Source organism: Microtus ochrogaster, chromosome 4, assembly GCF_000317375.1.
Source record: "Microtus ochrogaster isolate Prairie Vole_2 chromosome 4, MicOch1.0, whole genome shotgun sequence".
NCBI classification, from domain to species: Eukaryota; Metazoa; Chordata; class Mammalia; order Rodentia; family Cricetidae; genus Microtus; species Microtus ochrogaster.
Genome location: NC_022011.1, coordinates 84,266,828 through 84,289,460, shown reverse-complemented (window position 1 = coordinate 84,289,460; position 22,633 = coordinate 84,266,828). Strand labels below are relative to the sequence as shown.

The 22,633-nt window shown below is 43.9% G+C and overlaps 1 protein-coding gene and 1 pseudogene across 1 annotated transcript; both read right to left on the bottom strand.

Annotated features, from left to right (window-relative positions):
* Nucleotides 1–8,675: 8,675 nt before the first annotated feature.
* LOC101997698 lies at nt 8,676–9,812 on the bottom strand (annotated as a pseudogene).
* Nucleotides 9,813–15,454: 5,642 nt separating this feature from the next.
* Hoxd1 (homeobox D1) lies at nt 15,455–17,493 on the bottom strand. The gene is made up of 2 exons (XM_005346602.2): nt 16,810–17,493; nt 15,455–16,508 (listed from the first exon to the last, which is right to left on the bottom strand). Exons 1-2 carry the CDS (start codon nt 17,456–17,458, stop codon nt 16,174–16,176), a joined length of 984 nt encoding a protein of 327 aa, XP_005346659.1. The 5' UTR covers nt 17,459–17,493; the 3' UTR covers nt 15,455–16,173.
* Nucleotides 17,494–22,633: the final 5,140 nt, after the last annotated feature.

The following is a 22,633-nucleotide window of genomic DNA, read 5'->3' as shown; positions in this document are numbered from 1 at the left end:
AGGGAACAGAAGAGAGCGATACAGCGGGACATCTTGATGTCTTCCTTTGGCCTCCATGGAAACACCTGCATACGCGCAGATATGTAACACATCACACACACACACACAAAACACATACACAGAGGGAGAGAGAGAGAGAGGTGATAATACAACTTACACACCAAGACAAGAATATATGAAATTTATTTATTTTTTTTAATTTATTTATTTATTGAGGATTTCTGCCTCCTCCCCGCCACCACCTCCCATTTCCCTCTGAATATATGAAATTTAGAACTATTTCAAATAGATATCAGCTGAGCTTTTCTGCTATACGTTCAATTCATTTTATCTGGACATCAATTATGTATCACTAATAAATGGCTTTTTGTTTCAACTTCAGAAGGTACTTGTGGTGTGGTGGTTTGAATGTGAATTCCCTTCTCTCCTATCTCCCCCATAGATTCAGCCATTTAAATAGTTGGTCCTCAGTGGAGCTCTCTGGGTTGAGTAGGAGGTGTGGCCTTGCTGAAGGAAGTGTCTCGCTGGGATGGGCTTTGGATTTTTAAAAGCCCTGTGTCACTTCTGTTTTGAGGCTGTGGTTCAATATATGAAGCCTCAATTTTCTGGTCCTACTGCCATGCCTGCCTGCTGCCACACTTACCCACCACAACGGTAGTGAACTCTTATTCCTGTGGAACCACAAACCCAAAGAAATCTTTTCTTCTGTAAGTTGCCTTGGGTCATGGCATTTTAATATCTCAGCAACAGAAAAGTGGCTGACTCGGCACTTGTGATTCGGGCCAGAGAGATGGTTCCGTGGTTAAGAGCACTGGCCTCTTCATGGGGACCTGTGTTCCATTCCCAGATGATGACTCACAACTATTTGTAATTCCAGTTCCAGGAGACAGATCCAAAGACCTCTTCTCGACTTCTCAGTAATCAGGCGTGCACATGGTATACACACACACACACACACACACACACACACACACACATACATGCATGCATATATAGCAAAACACCTGTATACATAAAATAAATAGATAGATTTTAAAAGATGACTGTGAGATCCTGAGACCTGAAGATAAGAATGAATAGCTTTCAAAACACTGTGTAACAGTGAGAGCTTTGCAGATCGCAAGACTACGAAGCTACAGATGGGTTCCAGTGTCCACCACACGGTCATAATTCCAGAGTCGTCTCTTAACTATAGAAAAATTCCATAAGAAGAATCTAATAATCCCCTGGGTCAGCTGAACCACTGAACACATAGCCTGTGTTCTAAATATAATCCTCTGCATTCTTCCTTAGAGGAATCTGGTGACATGTGTGGACCATATGGTCCAGTCTGCTATCTCCCCAATCAGCAAGGAATTTACTGAGATTCTTCCTAGAATCCCCCAAGGAAACAGAAATGCATGGCAAGAGAATTCAGCTTGAATTAGGGAACCCTCTTAGATTGAATTAGATATTGTTCTATCTGTAATGACATCAGGACCTGTTATTTTGTCATTCAAGAATCACAAATGAGACTATTTATTTGAAGTAAGGGCGGAGAAGAATGTGCACACCGTCTTAGAGATAAATAGGAAATGTGCCCAGGTAACTCAGGGCTCGAGGCCCTCTGTCAGTATCATCTACACACCCACAGCCTACAGAGAAGGAAAGATCTGGAAACTGCCTGGCAATAGGTATCAGAATCAACCTAGGAGTGTGTTGGCTGCAGCCATCTCCCGAGAGTTCTGAGACACAGGTTCGTGGCTATAGTCTCCATGGCCTTTAAAATTAACAAAAAAATGCTCTGGCCCAGGATTTATTGCTTGATATACATTACATATACATCTACATACATATATGTATGTATGTGTGAACATATATATATTGTAACTCCAATAAATATGTTCATTGTAATTAAGTAAGATTTTGCAGTTCATTGCCCTGTAATGGATGTAGCCTTGGGCTGTTTTTGAAAAGTAAAATATAAGGAAAAAATGAGTAAGTATCTTGATTAACTTATCTGGGAAGATCTTACAGTCTTTTAAACAGACAAGTGAACATTTTTAAGAAAAATATTAACACATAACATAAATATGTGGCATATTTGTAATGATAACCTGTTCTTCAAAACAGCCACTACTGAGTTAATATTGCCTGAGCTATCCCAAGGATGCAGACAGCGAGACATTAGCAGACAGCGTGTTTTGTACAGAGCAAGTTGCTTAGAGCAGCAGCCTCCACTTCCCAGCCCAGACAAATAACGGTGATTACTATAAAATCCTTTAAGAGTTTCTAATTGTGGCCAGTTTACTTACACTAAGAATCATGTTATCAGTTGTTCTTTAAAGCAGGTTTGTTTATGGACTCTGAGTCTCCCTGATTCAAGCTGTCTTTCAGACCCTCTGTCCAGGGCGAAGTTGATGAAACTCATTTTCAAGTGATTGTACTTCCGATTGGGGACGCTTTAAGGTTTCATTCCAAACCCTCCAATTGTTGAGAAGTATGCAACAGGTGAGCCAAGATTCCCTACTTACAAGTGCACGTGTGTGCGCGCGCACACACACACACACACACACACACACACACAGAGAGAGAGAGAAAGAGAGAGAGAGAGAGAGAGAGAGAGAGAGAGAGAGAGAGAGAGAGAGAGATCAGACCTAAGCTGCAACACAGAAATAGAAAGAAAAGTTTAACTTCAGTTATCCAGGACTGACTCTGTGATTTAGAAAAGCCAGACATGATCCACTTTTACTTATGCATATATGTAATGTGGTGTCTTTTTTTAAAAGAATTTTTGAGTGATTTGTGAGAGAGGTCAGGTATAGCACGTGATTTCTCTCTTGGAAACTTACTGCTTACTGAACTAGGCCAGATACAGAAGAACAAATATTGTACCACTGTATTTCTATGAGGCGAGGCCTAGGACAGTCTGAGTCGCACAGATTAAATGTAGATTGGGGGCATGAGGCTGGGGAAGCGGAGGGGGCGTCTCTGTTCAGTGGGTCCAGAGGAGTGTCAGCTTTATGTGATGTCGATGGCTGTGTAACAATGTGAGCACACCTAATGCCGCTACATTTTCTGCTTACAATGGATAAACAAGTAATGTATTGCTTTAATCCATGGTCCTTCCTGTGTTGAAAACAGTTTATTGTTTAAGCCATTTCAATTCCCATCATGTTTACCTAGTCTTAGCCTCCTCTTTTACCTCAGTCTTTAACTCATCCCATTTTCCTCCAAAGTATCTGCTTTGTTTTCTGTTGCCTCAAGTCTTCATCTCCATCAAAGCCATTGAAATTAACCCCTGAGTGGCTGGAGTGACCCCTGCCTCCCCCTCTGCAGTCTGTTTAATGCATATGTTCTCTGTGGTGTCTCACTCTCGCCCTTAGGAGATGCTCAACACATACTGAAACAGCCTAGTCTTCCATGCAGAAGGAACCGTGTGTTGAAGAGCGGACTATTCATACACGCACATTAGTTCACTTCTTTTGGCTGGCTAGGACTTCCCACTAACTTAGTTCACTACTGATGGGGCGGTAGTGGAGGCCCTGTGGGAAATAGTGACCAGAGCACAAAGTGAAGCACCTTCTAGCAGGACCAGAGTGGAGCACATGGGCAACGCTTCAAGAAACAAAAATCTCACTGGGCATGGGGGCACACACTTAAAATCCCAGCACTCAGGGGACAGAGGCAGGTGGATCCCTGAGTTTGAGGCCAGCTTGATCTACAGAGTGAGTTGCAGGACAGGCAGGGATACACAGAGAAACCCTGTATCAAAAAACCAAAAGGAAAAAAAAATCTTTGAAATATTTATATAAAATTGGTAAAATCCAGCCAGGTGGTGGTGGCACACACTTTTAATCCTTGCACTTAGGAGGCAGAGGCAGGCAGATCTCTGTGAGTTCAAGGCCAGACTGGTCTACAAGAGCTAGTTCCAGGACAGACTCCAAAGCTACAGAAAAACCCTGTTTCAAAAATAAATAAATAAATAGATAAATAAATAAAAATTTAAAAAATTTAAATTGGCATAATCCTAGACAGAATGAAAAGGAAATGGCAGGAGAATTAGAGTGGAGAAGATAAATATGTTATATATTTTATGTCATAAATCATATATTATTAGATCTGGCCGTGGTGCTGCTATGGCAATAAATAGCAGCCCTTCCATAACAAAGATGTGTACAAACCATAATGCAGGCCAGGGGAAAGAAGCATTCAAATGAATAAAACCAAGCTGGACATGAAAGTACATGCTGTAATCCAGCACTCACAAGGCTGAAGATAGAGAGCTTCAGGTTAGTGTGGGCTACAGAACCTGAACTTATGGAAGGAAGGAAGGAAGGAAGGAAGGAAGGAAGGAAGGAAGGAAAAAAGAAAGAGGGAGGGAGGATCAGATTATGAATAATACTAATCAAACCATGAAACAAAGCCAGAAGAAATAGATTTCACCAGCATGTAGTCCATCATGCCCACTTGAATCTAGAACCAAAAATAGCAGAGAGAGAAAGCTGATCCTGCCCTCCATCACTATAGTCTGTGAGACAACCAGCAGAGACAACCAGCAGAGACAACCAGCAGAGACAACCAGCAGAGACAACCAGCAGAGACAACCAGCTGAGAGCCACCAGTGGGAGTTGTGGGATTCCCCACTCCAGAGATCTCCTGGTAGACTCTGAAGTCTTATGAATTCAGTGGGCTGCCAAATTTGTTAAAGCACCTGGATGCCGGCCAGACTGCCACTTGGCTTTGTGCTGCGTAGACACAGTCCCACACATCAGAAGCTCCCAAAAGTATTTAATATCACTGGGGGGACTTATCCTGTGTCCCTTGCTACCAGGTTTATACATTTCTGGAGGGCATGGCACTAGGTTCTGAGCAACAGACACTGGAACCCCTAAACTCAGGGCAGTTTAGATGTGTGTGGGAGAACCAGGAACTAGGCTTCAAGCCCACAGCTAGCAAGCACCTACCATCTAGAACAGGACTCTGACAGGCCTCCGTGCTCGAATCACATCCTGTGGCCGCAAGAAGCAGCTCTTCTTCCTACCAGCCACGTGAGGGGCTGTTAGAGGGAGAAGTGAGTGGATCAAAACAACGTTCCCCAAAATGTACATAATTCTAGACAAACTGAGAACGCTGGTACAGTTAGGGAAACAATGACTAATTAAATAAATGTTAAGTGGGTAAATAAATAAATAAATGCCCTTTCCCAGTCTCCTCACCCCTATACCTAGAGGCACCCAGTTGCTAGGAAATAAGCCATCTTCTAAATAAAACCATTTCTCATTGTAGTTATTTAATCCTTACTAACTTCCCCCAGGCTTAACTCATGGACTACCAGCAAACTTCTCAAATCTGCATAACAGAAATGAAAGAAAAAGGCAAAGCTTTCTTACAAACGCATATTCACACCAAGGTGGTAACACATGACTACAATCCCAGCACTTGAAAGGCAGGGGCAGGAAAACTGGGTTGGAGGCATCCTGGGCTGCATAGGAAATTTGAGATCACCTATCTCAGAAAGCCAAAGTTTGGAGATGTAGCTCATTTTCAGAATGCTTGCCTGGTATCTATGAGGCCATGGCTTTAGTTCCCAGCACTACAAAAAGAAACAGAAACGTGGTTGTGTATATAGCAAATTGCTCCTAACTCTAAAATTTGTCTTTCTTTAGTTTTGCCTTATGAATATAGAAAATGGTTGTCATAAATGTGATTACCATATTTCTTTGTTTCTCAGTTTTTCCTAATTTTAGAGATTAAATTTTTTTGGTGTCTGTATGTATCTGTGCAGGTGTGTGGGGCTGCCTGAGAAGGCCAGAAACATTTTGGATCCTCCAGAACTGGAGTTACAGGCTCTGGTGAGCTGCCTGGTGTGGGTTCTGGGAGCCAAACTCTGTACTTGCTCTTAACTGCTAAGCCATCATCTCCCTAGGCCCACGGTAAGCTTTCTTCTTCCTTCCTAATGAATTCTGATTTTATCAACACAATTCAGAACTTATTTCCAACTGGTGAGAAGAAAATTGTCCCCAGATCCCACATTTAAAAAGCAGCGGTGTGGTGGCAGTTTTGTAATCCCAAAGCTGAGAAGGCAGAGGCCACAGTTCCCCGGGGCTTGCTCGCTAGAGAGCCAGGGGAGACATGGAGGGTAGTGCCCCGGGAAAGCCGCCTTAGGTTGTTATGCTGGCTGGTCTTATGTCAACTTTAGCACACGCTAGAGTTACCTAAAAGGAGGGCGCCTCCATTGAGAAAATGCCTCCATAAGATCCAGCTGTGGCTCGGTGGTGGCAGTACAGACCCTTAATCTCAGCACTTGGGAAGCAGAGGCTCTTTTGTGAGTTCGAGGCCAGCCTGGTCTACAAAGTGAATTCTAGGATAGCCAGGGATGTTACACAGAGAAACCTTGTCTTGAGAAAACTTTTTTTAAAAGTGTGTGTGTGGGGGGGGGAGTATAAGTAGGGTATTTTCTTAATTAGTGAATGATGGGGAAGGGCCCAGTCTGTTGTGGGTGGTGCCATCCCTGGGTTGGTGGCCCTGTCAGCCCCTGCCTCCAGGTTTGAGTTACTGTCCTGACTTCCTTCAGTGATGAATAGCAATATATGGAAGTGTAAGCCAAATAAACCCCTTCCCGCCCACCACAAAAACAAGAAGAAAATTGAACATATGTGACATCCAAATGCTAATTCCCTGTTGAAGAAATGAATGGTAGCCCTTATCTATCATTTATTTGATCCATGTATATGCACATGTACATTATGGACATTTTTATTTAATTATTCAAGAATTGACACAGTTTTGGCACTGCCTAATCCCTCTGGAGCTCTCCACTAGGAAGAGTAGATGCAAGGAGTGTGGCCATCGACTGCATTTTTTCCTTATATTTGAAAGTAATGACTTTATTATATCTACACTTAATGAGTCACTATTTTGAAAACTTTAATACAGAAAAACCCTACAAAGAAAAAAATACCAAGAAACCCCTACTACTTAGAAGTAGCCAAGAGCAACATGTATCAAACCAGTAACAATGTATCAAAATGTATCAAGCCATCAGTAACAATGTATCAAACATCCCTACTACATAGAAGTTACCATCCCCAACAGTCCATACATTTCTTTCCTGACATCTGGAAGCTGCCACTGGGGAGCTGAGGAGTGATGATGAACCCGCAGGCACAATCGTTGCCTGTCACTTTTAAATAAAAATATGGAGCTTACCTTTACTTACATTTAGCAAGGGACAGAAAGAGATGAAACTAACCGATAGCAATGTCTTCTTCACTAAGAGAGGAGCAAGGAAAGAAAAAGCCTTCTAAGAGGAAAGGGGATGCTTGGCAGTTTGTTTGTTCCTTTGTTGTTTGCTTTAACAACCCAAACATTTGGAATTTTCTAAGCCTGCTCCTCAAGCTGCAGACCCTTTGGTGAAGTAGTCTCAGCTAGCTCAATGTGACCATCATTAAAAAGGACAATAACGTTTCACAGCCTCAACTGGAAGGGGCAGGTTTGGAAAATCTGAAACCTTCATTCCTTATTTGCATATAACCTGGGGCCACCCTGGTCACTGTGGTGGCAGGAAGAGGTATTAATCAACATTTTTATTTACAGGTGTCCGTTTAGAGCAAGCTCACTGGTGGGTCAAAATGTATATATTGTGATTGCGTGTTTTTATGTGGAATCAAGACCTACAACAATGTAAAGACCCTTACAAAATTATCTAAACCAAGCACACCAAAACTTCCCTAAAAACAGACTCAAAAATTCTCATGTATTTTTCCCATGTGACAAACACAGCTGTTTTTAAAATCTGAGGAACCATATGCTCCTAAAAAAAAAATAGATTATTCTTCTGCAAGTGCACTTTTATTTGTGGTCAAAACAGAAGAACAAATTGGCTGTCTTTCCAATTTGCTTTTCAAGTTGATTTGAGCGTTTTAGGGACAAATAGTATACTGTCCTCGTCTGAATGAAAAATGCTATAGCTTTAATTTGTCCTTTGGAGCTCATTTTATTTATCGACATTGAATCTATCTTAGCTACAAACTTTTCATAAGCCAGAAGTTTCTTTTCTTTTCTTTCTCTCTTTCTTTCTTTCTTTTAGCTTTTTAAAGGAAGATTTATTTGACAAGGTTCACTTAGTGAAATACAATGAAAGACTTAAATCAAGGCCTCAGAATTTCATACAAACACCAAAAAAATCCTAAAGTAGTAGTATTGTGTCTCAAAAATTTTCCATTAACTTAAAAAAAAAAAACTCACATGCCTTACAGGTTACCAAATGAAATTAGAACAAACATGCCAAATGTTTCACTTTTAATTGTAGACACAGCTCCTATATTAAGTTTTATTTAAAAAAAAAACATGTCTTCTCAACATGCATCAACAGTGTTCAATGTAATATATATATATACATATACACATATATATATATATATGAGCAACATTTAACATAATTCAAGTGCTTTAACCTAAATACGCTTACTACTTACATACATCCTACAGTAACAAGAGAAAAGCTGGGAATTGTTTGACAGTTACAGTTCACTCAACTTCACTGTATCATCCTAGGTGACTATGTTTAACATTGAACCTTAATCTTTTGAGTAAAGAAAGTAGTCACAACTCACAAGGATGGATTGCAACTGTTAAACTGAAGGGTTTTGATTTTCTTTAAAAAATGACCAAGAGTCAGTGATCAAAGTCTATTACATTCCCCATCCACCACTCCTACTGGACATGCGAGACATCCCTCCTATTCCACTCACGCCCGTAGATGCATGGCTTCCGCTGCTGTAGTAGCTGCTGTTCACCGCTCCTTGGCTTACTATGCAATGTTTGATTGAAAATCACTGGAGTTTTCCTGTAAAACTTGGATATCCACTCACACTGCTCTGACTGCCGTAACCACCTCCATAACCACCACTCAGCTGCTGGCTGGCCTGGCTACCATGACTGGACCCGTGTGACAAGCCCAGGCCTCCTGTCATTTGCCTACCGTAAGCACCAGAGCTTGCTCCTGCTGTAGAATTCAAGAAGAGTTCTACATATCTGTGTGGTATGTTTGCTTTATCTTTTGACATAGCTGCAGCAGCCTCTTCATGGGTTGCAAACTCGACACCTGCTTCACCGGTTACTCTGCCATCAGGCCCAATCTCAGTATGTATTCTCACAGGGTTGAGTGGTGAAAAAAAATTATAAATGCCTTTCTCGGTAGCTCTGTATTCTCGGTAGCTCTGTATTCTCGGTAGCTCTGTATGGTGGTCCCCGCATGTGTGCACAGTGTCCTGTTGAACTTTGGAAAGTAAGGCCGCCATCCCCATATCCGTGGTCAGGCATTCCTCTTCCAAATGTATCCGAACCAAATCCACAGCCATCATTATAACCATTACAATCATCATAGCCTCCACCATAAGCACCACGCTTCATCCTTTCAAAACCAGCTCCTCTGTCAACGCTGTTATACCCCCCGCCAGCCCCAGGTCTGTCACATGGCCATAAGTTTTCATGGTGGGTCATAACGAGTTCTAACTTCAGCTCGACTGCTCTTAAATATTTCAATATACCTGTGCCCTATTCTTTCCTTGTGTTTCTTGAGAGCCTTTTCAGCTATTTCCTGTGAAGCAAACTGCACAAAGGACTCCCCCGTACTCCTCCCGGGAATACCGGCAATGTTATCCCATTTGGCACGGTTTCCAACCCTGAGAAAAACTGAACAATTTCCTCCTTGCTACAGCCAAAGGGAGTTCTCTATGCTGTACACAGCCATCATTGGCCTTGTCAGGACTATTTGGACCAGTATGCTTCAACACCCAATCCATTTCAACTTTGTTTGACTTGAATACTTCAACATATCTGTGTCTCCCATAGTTTCTCGGTCATTTTTCAAGGTCAATTTGACTTCATCTTCTGATTCAAGTTCAACAAAGTCTCGCTACTCGGTCTGCCTTCTCTGGTGTAGACGAAACGAATCTTGGGCCCCATTTTGAATTTTACAGTCAGAAAAAAAAGCGCTGTGCTCCATCCGCGAAGCAGGACCAGGGCAAGCTCCAGACCTTCACCACGAAACCCTCTCCACCATCATCTCTTCGTGGGTCCTGGCGTTGAAACAAATCCCACACAAAGGCTCGGCGTGGCTGAGGAGAAATCAGAAGTTTCTTTTCTTAAGTCGTTCACATATTGCACGTTTCACCCGAGATCCACATTTCGCCTGAAATACGGCTCAGGTTTCAAATGTAAGAGGACATGTAAACAGCTGTGTCTGTATAAGGTTGTCACTCATAGATTCTGATAAATGCTGACTCTATTCTGACAATTAGATCATAAGCAGTTAGGAAAAATAAGCAGTTTTATCTATACAAAACATTACTCTACACATTTATTAGACTTTAAAGTGTCCTTTCCTGTTCATTTTCATTTGTTTTTGTTTGCTTCATTTTAAGGTCAGATTTTAATAAACTTGTAGTAGAAATAACTTTGTATACAGTTAAGAAAATTTAGTCTCCCACTTCCAAAGTAGATTGAAACAGAAATTTCTTCTTTCTGCATCAACAGAGTCCAGAATGTGAGTGGTTGGTTGTTTCTTTTTTTTCTTTTTTTAAAGATTTATTTGTTTATTATGTTTATTTGTTTATATGTATACAATGCCTATATATATGTACCTGCAGGCCAGAAGAGAGCACCAGATCTCATTACAGATGGTTGTGAACCACCATGTGGGTGCTGGGAATTGAACTCAGGACCTCTGGGAGAGCAACCAGGGCTCTTAACCTCTGAACCATCTCTCCAGCCCCAGTAGGTTGTTTCTTAACTTGACTATCTATAGAATATAGCAACTGAATAAAAATTAAAAAGGCTTTATTTTTGGGAGGACGTGGGAGGAGATAGGGTCTCACTGTGCCGTCCTGTTTGTTCTTGAGCTTACTATATAGACCAGATTGGCCTTGATATAGAAATCCACCTGCCTCTGACTCCCCAGTGCTGGAATTAAAGGCCTGTATTATCCAATCCCACTCCCTGTCTTACAAAATAGCCAGGCAGGGGCTAGAAAAATGGTTTAGCAGGTAAGATCACTGACTGTTTTTCCAGAGGATCTGGATTTGATTCCCAACACCTACATAGTGCTCACATCTATTCATAACTCCAGTTACAGGAGCTCCAATACCCTCTTCTGGTCTCTTCAAGCATTTTTCATCATGTGATACATGGGTATGCATGCAGCTAAAATACTCATATGCATAAAACAAAATAATAAATTTTAAAAATAGCCAGACAAAATGGAACATACATTTAATTCCAGTGCTTGAGAGCCAGAGGCAGGTAAATCTCTGTGAGCTCAAGGCCAGCTTAGTCTACATACTGAGTTCCATGCTACAAAGTTAGACTACCTAAAATAAATATATATAGGCAGGCAGTTATGAGGGCAGGCAGGCAAGCAGGCAGACAGACAGACAGATAGTGAATCCTGTCTTCTGCAAAAAAGAAGCTCCTTTAATGATGGGGGGCAGCTATACTGTGGCTATAAGTATTTACAATACAGTTGGGAATTATACTGGCTTATGAACATTGCAGTAATATGTTCTCCAGAGTTTGTGACCTCATCAACCACAGGCAGTTGGCTATGATTGCAGTACTAGCCATAACTTCCCTCCTAGTCATCAGTCCCTAAGTCCAATGAGGTGGCTGCTGGTTACCACCAAGATGCAAGCGCCACCATTACAGCCTCGGGTATGTCTTGCCTGCTGGTTATTGTAGTTCACAGCTTCACAGCTCAGTGGCACGCTGGTGGCTTTGCTCCCTTGGCAGCCTGCTATCCTGTTTGCAAACTGTGAGAAGCAGCCCTGGGGCGGGGGAGGTTTCCGGGGCTGTGGTAGACCTAAGTCCTGTGTAAGAAATGTGTGACATCTTCATGAATAGAATCTTACCTCCTAGGCCTATAAGGCAACCAGGGGCAATGGCAATAGCCTATATTGTTTGGGGAATCTTGTTTCTCCTGACCAACAACTCAAAGGCTTTCCCATGCCTGGCACTAGGATTGTGTTAAGTAATCTGTAGTTCTTTAGGGGATCATCATCATCCCAAGTGGCATAACTTCATTTATATTGTTTATCTATGTACGCACACACACATTGTGTGTGTGTGTGTGTGTGTGTGTGTGTGTGTATTTGAGTAAACACAAAACAATTGTTTCCCTCTGGCTTTTACAATCATTTTTAGTGTTCTTATCCCTTTCTGATCCCATGCAAGTTTTATCTTTCATTCATAACTTTGTATTTGTCTTCTGAATGGGGTCCTCTCACAGCGTGTAAGTGTAGGCTATATAGGGTTCCTGATGATAGGATGCGCTCAGCAGTTTGGTCCCCTAAAAATGCTTCAGAAGTGTCAGTGGCCTGCTTCATCAGCTACTGCAGGTCCAAATGACCACTTTCTGGCCCTCCTTTCCAAATGGTATCAATAATAGTGTTCGAAGCTGGAGAGATAGTCTCAAAACCTCTAAAAGCTGAGTGATAGGCAGTCTCTCCCACATAAATATTTAGGATCACTTTCCTCTTAGTTTATTATTGAATTTAACAGTTTCTATTGAAATTATATTCCTGAGCAACAAGGATAATTTAAGAAGCAATTACAAATGAGCTATTCAATGGAGCTGTTTTGCATATTTATTGCATTTTCATATCTTGGAAACAAGATAGAAGTAAAAAACTATGAAATCTTGATTTCTATTTAGATAGAGATTTATCATTATTTGTGAGATACGTCCACCATGGTTTTACTTTCAAACCACAAATAAAGTTTTAACAGTGGGCATTTTTCTTTTTGAGAGGTCTGTGGTCAGACTAAACATCTCACAGAACCTGATTAGATCCTGAGGTTTTCAAATTCAATATTCCACAGATATAGAGCACTTCTTCGGTCATAAGAAATGATTAAGAACTTTGGAGCGGGTGTAACTTGCCTGAGCCCGTTTCTTTTTTTATGACGGCATGCCAATCAGACAAAACCTCCTCTGGTATCAGGCCTTGTCATGCATAGGTTTGAGACGGACTAAATCACACATAATTAATCTTTTGACAATCTAGGTGACATTGCTTTAGGTTTTTACATCTGCAAGGGCTGCATTTGCCAGCAGTCAAGTTAGGAGATTTTATGTTATTAAATGCTTTCTTTCCCCTCCCAATTACCCTGAATCCAGAAAAGTAGACACTCAGTCATTATGTGAAGACAAAGGAACATTGAATGGCTAATTATACAACAGCCAGAACTGCTCACTGTGTATTCGTTCTTATAATAGATCACTGGAGGGTGAATTAGCATATTTAGTTCGGAATCTTGTAGGGTAGAAACGGGATTGTTGTAGCGGCTAATGTTGGTGTGGCAGCTTTGAACTGTCAACAAAGATAGCTGGTGTAAAATAACACAGGGCTCTGAGTAATGAGAAGAAGGATGTTCTGTAAGGGAGTCACATGATAAGATGTGTTTGATGATATCTAAAATCCACTTTTTCTGTATTCCCACAATATCACTGTAATCTTACAGACTACACTTGCTTCCCTGGACACAAACTCTCTCCCCATGGCAGTCTTAAAATTAAATATGTAAAAGTCATTGAACTGTTGAATTTTCTGTAGCATTTTCCTTACTGGAAGAGATCTCCAAAGGTCACCTAGTTCAGCCCCACCTTCAGCCAGGACTGTCCTTAATACTGAATATAGCTGTATAGTGATCTGCATTAAGAAAGCTTTTAAAGATCCCTGGGGTTGGTCAAAAAATAGCTAATATTGGCCTGATTCATAGAACAGCATTATATGAATGTCAAAATAGCCACCTTCATCAAGGAAGACATCCATCAGGGCTGTTAAGAGCTAGGACCAGCTTCACAGGGAAACGCTCCACTTTCTCAGAGAAAGGGTGGTAGATTAAGGAAAAGACCATGTGCGGCATTAGTTTCTGGTTAGGCATTTCAACTCTTGTCAGAAAGGAAACATTGCCGTGTCAAAGAGGAAATTCACTAGCAGAGACTAAAAAGAGAGATAAGTAGGGTTTGTAATAAGTCTTTGCAAATAGCCAAAGAGCTCAGAGACGAGGCAGCTGTTTGAAGCAAGGTCTGCTCAGCTTCAAGCTATTAAGGGGCAAATGATAAAGTCTAAGACTAGCAATGAGGAGCCTACTTTTAAAGTGATTTGTCCCCCTCCAGATCAGCTGAGATTGATAGAACTAGTATTGTTTCAACTCCATTAAATGGTGGGTACAAAGGACAAGCATTAAAGTGCGATTTCAAATGCCTAACACAGCTATCACACTGCTGGGTATCAAAAAGAGTAATGTTCCACTGTTGTTTAAACTCTGAAATTGCTGGAGTTGGAGAGTGTATACTGAAGTTGAGAAATAAAACGGAGTAGGATTTTTGTGTGGCTCATTTCCATCATTAAGCCCTTCTGTTGACCTATCCGGAGATCTTAAAGAAATGAAGATAAAGTAAGGGAGATGTCCTAACTAGATAATTGTATGGCACACCCACTTGCCTTTATATGTTTATATTGTAATTTTCCTCATATTAACATGAGATAACACAGGAGCCTCCTTGGCTGTGGCATCTTCATGGGAAGGAGACTGAGTGGAAATAGGGCAGAGGTTTTGTGCTTCATTTGTTTTTAAACTGCCCTCTTGCCAGATTTCAAATTGTACCTATCCTAAGAAATTAATCTGAAAACACTCCACTGTTAAAAAGGGAAAAGCACGCTGGGTTCTAGGGCAGAGCTTAGTCTAGGTTATAAGGAGAGGATGCTTTTACTGCTCGCCTCTCCCAGCCTCCGTTGTGACCTTTGGCTTTGGATCAGAAACAGGCAATTGGGGATTTTTCAGTGAGCAGCAACTTTCATCAGAAGGATGAAGAAACCAAGTCTTGGGGTGACCTCCCCTCTTCCTTTGGTGAGGATAAGAGAAACAAGAAAAAGCAGGTCTCTCAGGGTACCTCTGGGCGGGCACCAAGCCCTTGAGTTAATGTGTATGTCCACCATAAAACTAAGGCAAGGGAACTATTTCCTTACGTATTTTATAGTTAATGGAGTAGTTCTCTGCCTGATTTGTGCAGATAATCATGAACAATACATCGTGTGTGTGTGTGTGTGTGTGTGTGTGTGTGTGTGTGTGTGTGTAACCTCTAGGGGTGCTGTTTTATTCCCAGAACTCAGGAGGCAGAGGCAGGCAGATCTTTGAGTTAGAGGCCAGCCTGGTCTACGGAGTGAGTTCCAGGGCAGCCAGGGCTACTCAGGGAAACTGTCTCAAAAGAAAAACAGAACAAAGCAAAACAACAACAACAAAAAAAAAACAATAAAGAAGAAGAGGAAGTGTTATTACTTTTAGGTTGCTGATGTAAACAACTTCCCATGTTACAGTCAAGCAGTTTCAAACGGAGGAAACTGAATCAGCCTAGGGAATCAATGAAAAGGATGTAAAAAAAGGCAAAGAAAAGTAGATTCTGTAACTTTTATTGCCCAACAAAGGTCAAAACCTTTACATGCTATGTATGACATTAAATGTCATATATATGTTCACTGCAAGCAAATCTTTCAAAAATATACATACTGTATATATTTACATTCAAGTTTGAGTAACTGAAGTCAAGGTATAATTCGGGCTCTAATTCTTTGCCACCCTGTGGATTTGCTCAGCTACTAACTAAACAGCGATTGTATCCTCACGCAGGCACACGAAGAGGTAGAACGCCACTTAACCAACTAACAAACTGGAGTGCAATGTGAAGATCGTCATTGAAGCAGCTTAGCTACATCAAGGAGACCCGAACTAGCTTTGGTTATCTCAGGAAGCTGAATATATCTAGGCTGTCCTTGAATCGGAAACTGAAATGACTTCAGAGAGGTGCTTCTCTGACCGCGTCAGAGGGTTGACAGCATTCGACAACTGCCTCTCTCCGCCCAGGAACTGTGCGTGACTAACGGCAGCGCTCGGGCTGGCAGCTAGACACCGGTTCCCTGATGAGGCAGAAATGATATGCAAATAAGAGATATCAAAATAATATCTCTGTACCCAGCCTCTGGAACTAAGAAGCCAATTCCCACAATTCCTTTGCCAGGTCAAATCCGTACTAATTTCTGCTCACACCCAAACTGAGCTCCTAAGTCTATACAAAGTGAGGGCAGTCTGTAACTTCTGTAGACCAAAGGTCCTCAGCCTCAAAAGTGGACCTCAGGACGGCTCTTGAGCCTGAGAAGGGCTTCCTAGGTTCCGGCCAGATTTAGTGGGACTTGTTTCTGACCGAAGAAGCTGAAGAGAGGCCACAGAGGCAGCTGTGGCCAGAAGCCCCTCTCGTTCCCTTTTCTTCTGTTTCATCCTACGGTTCTGGAACCAGATTTTGACCTGGGTGTCATTCAGCTGCAAGCAGTTGGCTATCTCGATGCGTCGGGCTCTTGTTAGGTACTTATTGAAATGAAACTCCTTCTCCAGTTCTGTCAGTTGCTTGGTGCTGAAATTAGTGCGGATGGCGCTGGAGGGGCTTGCGGCTCCATATTCGGAGAGTTTGCCTGCAAAGTAAAGACAGGGCGTCAGCGGGGCGAGGGGATGCTGAGACTATTCAGTGGGGGCTAAGAGTTAGGACCAAAGTCACAGCGCGGCCCTCCAAAGTGATGGGCACAGCTGCTTCAGACAAAGCGCTCCGAGGGCTCTGCCCTAATATTCTCAGCGCCTGGGGCATTTCTGACCCTGGACTCTGCCAGCTTAGGGGCAGAAGCTCTATCCAGGGAATAGCGGTCACGCTCCAGGCTAAGCACGGAGGAAGCTGCTCTCCCCACACCAGGTGCCTCCCTCCAGCGTCCGTCTCCTTACTTTTCTTGGGGGCGTTCCTCTTCACTTTCATCCACTCGAAAGTGCTGAAGGCCGGGAGACCGGAGGTGGGAGAGGCGGGCTTAGGACAGGCGCCGGGAGCCGGGGACGCAGTCTGGAAGGGTCCGGGGTGGCGGTCCGCTGACTCCTTGAGACACGCGGGGAAGGAGCCAGGCTCGCCAAAGGCAGCGAAGTCCACCTGGCCGCTGAGCAGGAACGATCCCCCGGAGAAGACCGCCGAGGTGGCATAGTGGACGTGCGCCCCGCCGTCGTCCGCCGCTCTCCCGAGAGCGCCGGGGAAATCGAACGCCGACCCGGACCCCAGGAAACCGTAGTCGGTGGCAGACACAGAGGCAGGTGAGGTGCCCCGCTCGTAGGAGCCCTCCAGGGTGCAGGGCGCGTACCGGGGCGCGGAGGACTGTGGTCCCGGAGGCTGAGCCGGGGTTGCAGGGGGCGACGGCGCGGGCCGGGCGGCGGCCCGGGGCAAGCAACTCACGAAGGCGCCGTCGCCGCTGCCCAGGGGGATGGCGGGCTGCAGGGCCACGGGACGCGCGTCGGCGCGGCAGAACTTGGGTGCAAAGCCGAGCACGTCGCCGCCTACCCCTCCGTTGCTGCCGCCGGCGCACGACACGTATTCCAGGTAGGAACTCATGGCTGGCTCTGTAGGGCGCAAGCCCCGGTCCAAGCACTGCACCTTGCAGGTCTGCGCAGCTCCGCCTTCCCGCTACCCCCTCTGCCCTCGCCGAGCCATGGCCAGGGAGCTCCGAGGTAAATAGTGGCCTCATATACCGGCGGCGGCGGCCACGTGGTGCCCACCGGCCAATCGGCGCCTTCCCCGCACTGGCCCGGTCCCGACTGGAGCGCGGTTCCTCAAGCCTGCCCCGCTGCCAACTTAGCCAGAACAGCCGAAGGCCTCCGCCCAGCACCCCGGGGAGAGTGGCGCCAACCCTGGGTGGCCAAGGAAAGGGCGGGGCGAGAGCCCAAGGCACCAGCTCCCTGGACAGGTATTGCATTAGAAAGACGAGGAGGGCGATTGACGCAGGTCCCTCTCAGGACCCTGTGGGCTACTCCCCCGGGACTGGCAGGGTGGCCTTGAAGGAGGCTAGTAGTAGAATTGCCTTTGCCCTGCTGGTGCTCTACTCTGCCCTCACTCTGGGAAGGTCAAGTTACTCCTGTCCCCTTTTCCTGGGTGTATACGGGGGTTTTCGTGGCTCTGGAGCCACGCCTGTCCTAAACCTAGAGCAGATGTTGGCTTTTCCCTCTTTTCTGCCTCACCGACAACTCCTGGGACCTGGGGATGAAATCACTTTCACTAGCTTTTCTTTGCAACATCCTTCACAACACTTCCTTTGGCATCCCTTCCAATCTGTGGCGACATGTTTACAATGTCAGTGTTGATTTGGACAGAAAATAAGTTTCTGTGTCCTGTGGAAGGAGCCGGATTTTCTCCTCCGAGGTCATCAGAATAAAGAATCCATCCACCCTGTGGTGGAAGGCCCCTTGTGTACTGTCTGAGAGGCTGGCACACCCACCAACGCTGCACATGCTTTCAATGACACTCTTGGCTGGAGGGCGCAAAGGCATCCTGGGGACTGGTCAGATCGCAGAGGTTTGGACTGGCTTGTACCTTAAAGCAATTAAGCTTCTGTTCCATCAGATAAGTGCTGCGTCGTCTCTTGCGAGTGAAATCTGAGGGCTCACGATGTTAATGGGCTCACGTCTTTCCCTTGATAATATGGTTTTGTTTACTGAGTGTAGAGAGACGGGAAATAAAAGTGCAATTGGCACAGGAAACGAAGAGTAGAAAGGTTGTACAGACGGGCTTTGCATTGACAAACTTTCCAACTCCCTTAAGCATCTCTTTGTATGTTTTCCTCCTTAGGGCTGTAGGAAAATACCAAGTTAAATAAATACAGGTTATTTACACACCGCCCTAAGTAAATGAAGGTGGTTTCCTAAAAGCCTGTGTAGTGAAGATTCTAAAGGGTCTGCTCTTAGTCTCTTCAAGTGCCCTGAAAGCTTGATCTGTTACAGCCTCTAAGTTATAGTGCGTAAGGTTCTGTTATTGTTTACGGATCCACTTGTCATGAAAGTGTGAGTGAGCCCTTGCCTAAAAGTTCCACTCTTTGACCCCATAGCCCAGAAAGCGAGTCCCTTGTAAGTAAACAAAGCTATGCTAAAGTGTGCTATGCTGGTGAGTCTGAGCCAGCGGGGCTGAAGGACCTGGAGTTAGGAATGGAAGGGATGATATGGGACTGCACACAAGCTGGGATCCTCCCATTGAATGTAGACCTCCCACCTAGAACTGTCCATTATTCGCTTCCCCTGAAGCAATTTTTTGGAGACTTTTGTCTTTGCTTGAAATAGGAAATATGCTAAAATTAAATGGGATAGTTGTTGTTATTTTTCTTATTCTTTAATGATTTATTGTTATTTTATGTACATTGGTGTTCTGTCTGTCTGTGTGTCTGTGTGAGGGTGTTGGACCCCCTGGAACTGGAACTACAGACAGGTGTGAGTTACCATGTGGGTGCTGGGAATTGAACCCAGGTCCTTGGAAGAGCAGCCAGTGCTCTAAACTGCTAATCCATCTCCTAGCCCCCTATTTTTATTAGTATTGTTTTGTTTTCATGATTGTATTGAGAGTGGACATCAGAAGTACGGGCTGGAGTAGGGTTCAATATTGTTCAGACTTAGCTGTAGTTCCCTGATGAACCCATCCAGAGAGCTACGGTCTGCATCTCCTTCACCTGTCTAGTACTGGAGTCCTCAGGGCATACTAGGCTTAGGAACTCGGTTTGCTCAGAGTCTGGTTCTTTTATTTTGGTCTTGGTGAGCTGAGCATCCAGCCCAGGACCAGACACATGTGAAGTGAGCACTCTACTCCTAAATTACACACTCAGCTCTTGAGTCAGTTTACTTAATGTTTGTGGGAAGTCAAGCCTGTAGTCACATCATGCCCAAACTCACCAGCTGTTCACCACCTGTCCGAGGTAAGAACATTTTATTATGCCTAGAAAAAGATGTTCTCAAACCAAACGAACAAGATTCATTGCTGACTAAATTCATTCTGGGTCTTAGCTCTACTTTAAGTCTATTAGATGGCTCTCTGTCTCTGTCTCTCTGTCTCTGTCTCTGTCTCTGTCTCTGTCTCTCTCTCTCTCTCTCTCTCTCTCTCTCTCTCTCTCTCTCTCTTTCTCTCTCTCTCATGAACAGGCATGCACAAGCATACAGAATCACACACCCAAACCTCACCCAGGCTAGGCAAGTGCTCTGCCACTGTCTCCCAGCTCAAACTCCAGAATAATCTTATTTACAATTCTCGGAGGAGAGATTGGAAGATAGTATTAGGGAAACCATGAATAAAAATAAGCGAATAGAGATTATTTTTAGTAACTATCCAGTTTGTCTCCAGTGTTTGCGAACTATGGGGAAATGTCTTACCAATTTTAATAATTGCTTAAGTCATGAATCCTCGAGGGTCACTGGCCCCTCTGAGTTGGTGCTGTGAGTTCTCCACGGGAGGTGACAGCAGAGGGGCCTGATTGCCTGGGTGAGTTTGATGTAGGAATGCTTTGAAATAGCCTGTCTGCTTACCACAGCAGCCACCCCCACCCCACCCCCTCTATCTTTCTCTCCCATTCTAATAACAAGCTTCTTTTCTGATATAAGTGGTCATTCCTGGTGGCCTTGACTTCTGTGATTTAAAGTTGACTTTAAGAGACATCAAGGCACTGTCTTCCATAAGCCCCACTGTGCTAACCCTTGGAGATAAATAAGTGAAATCGAACTCTTGGATCTGCAGATCCAAAGCAGAGAAGATCTCTTAACCTGTGGGAGTAAAAGACAGTCAGAATGTGTCCTCTTATACCAGACTAAGAGAAGGGAGATTAGGATACGGCTCTCTCAAGCATTTCCAGCCATCAAAGGCTAGAAGTAAGTACAAAGGAAGAGGTATCCTAAAGACAGGTATTTTAAACCTCTCAGCAATCTGATAACAGGAGCCTCCCTAAGGAAACAGTTCAATACTGTTCTCTCTTAAGTCTTGCAGATGAGAGACTCATGGGCCAAGTCAGTTTTTGACACATGGTAGGTATTTAATAAATGTCTGTTGGTCAGAAATGAAGAAGAGAAGCAGTGGTATACTCTACCATTGTTTAGTGCTAGTTTAGGAGGATCCTCAGATTATTGACACTCAAAAGGACTTTGCTTTATTGGAATCACCATAGAGGTTTGCTTAAAGGTACAGTTTTATTGGTCACTTCCAGAAATTTCAATCCAGCAGGTCTGACTTAGGAATCATTATTTGTCTGTTTGTTTTGTTTTTCACTTGTTTTACTTATTTATTTGTTTGTCTGTTTGAGACAGGGTTTCTCTGTGTAGCCATGGCTGTCCTGGAGCTCACTCTAGTTTTCTTTTTTTAATTATTTATTTTTATTTTACATGTATTGGTATTTTGCCTACATGTATGCCTGCATGAGGGTGTCAGGTACCCAGAAACCGAAGCTACAGACAGTTGTAAGCTGCCATGTGGGTGCTGAAAGTTGAACCCAGGTCCTCTGGAAGAGCAGCCAGTGCTCTTAATCACTGAGACATCTCTCCAGCCCCATGGGGCTCCCTCTATAGATCAGGCTAGCCTCGAACTCACAGAGGTCTGCCTGTCTCTGCCTCCTGAGTGCTGGGATTAAAGGCATAAACCACCGACACCTGTCCCCTATTTTTATTTTTATTTTTTAAATATTTATTTATTATGTATACAATGTTCTGTCTGTGTGTGTGGCCAGAAGAGGGCACCAGACCCCATTACAGATGGTTGTGAGCCACCATGTGGTTGCTGGGAATTGAACTCAGGACCTCTGGAAGAGCAGGTAATGCTCATAACCTCTGAGCCATCTCTCCAGCCCCCTATTTTTATTTTTTAACAAGCTTCTTGGGTGATCTTACAGCAGGTATTCCAAACTATACTTTGAAAATTTCTGCTTTGGAAGTGGGTATTGGGGGACAGTGGGTGAGCAGAGTGAAAGAGAGTGTGGCCTGGCCGGCTCACACATGAGTCAGCCCGAACAGAGTTTATCCGCATGTTAAGGCGCAGTGCAGAGAAGTCAATGTCAAAGTCAGTGGTCCTCAACTCCAGAAAACATCTTAGAGATGTGGTTAATTGGGGCCAGGGAGCTCAACGGTTAAGAATGCTCGCTGCTCTTGTAGACCTGAGTTCAGTTGCCACCAGTCACACTGGAGAGCTGACAATGACCTGTAACTCCAGCTCCAGAGGATCTAATGCCTTCCTCTGGCTTCCTTCCACACCCACACACATTTGTGCTTGCAAGGACACAGACATAAATATACACATAACAAATAACTATAAAAATAAATAAATCTGGAAGAAGTAGTCAGTAGGAAATTCGCACGTGTTAGTGGCCAATTAGTGTTTTCCAGTGTCTAGTTATTCCGTTAGTTTGCCTTGGATGGATAAAAAGTGCGATTTGTTTCTTCCATTTCTTCGAGAAACCCAGGAGTGGCTCTGAAGCAACCTTATAAGGAAAGGAGCTGGGATGGGTCCCTAACTCTCGTTTCCTTCCATCTCCCAGATTATCTGGTGGGTGCATTTGAACCTCAGGGATCCAGAAGGGGTAAAACAGTCCTTGACCTAACTTTCTCTAGCTAAAGGACAATCGGCCCCACAGTGTTAGATGGTAAAGCTGGAAAGCACCTTAGCCACAGACCGGGCGAAACTCTTGTTTTGGGGAAGGAAGTTGCTTTACTCAAGAGTTGAAAGAGAATGCCATCCTAGCAAAAATGATGGAGCTCAGTTTCCCACAGCCCATTG

Excerpts from the sequence above, each read along its gene's own strand:
- Hoxd1 (XM_005346602.2), bottom strand. The coding sequence starts at position 17,458 with ATGAGTTCCTACCTGGAATACGTGTCGTGCGCCGGCGGCAGCAACGGA. Across the intron at positions 16,509-16,809 it reads GAGGAACGCCCCCAAGAAAA|GCAAACTCTCCGAATATGGA; the intron begins GTAAGGAGACGG and ends TTTACTTTGCAG.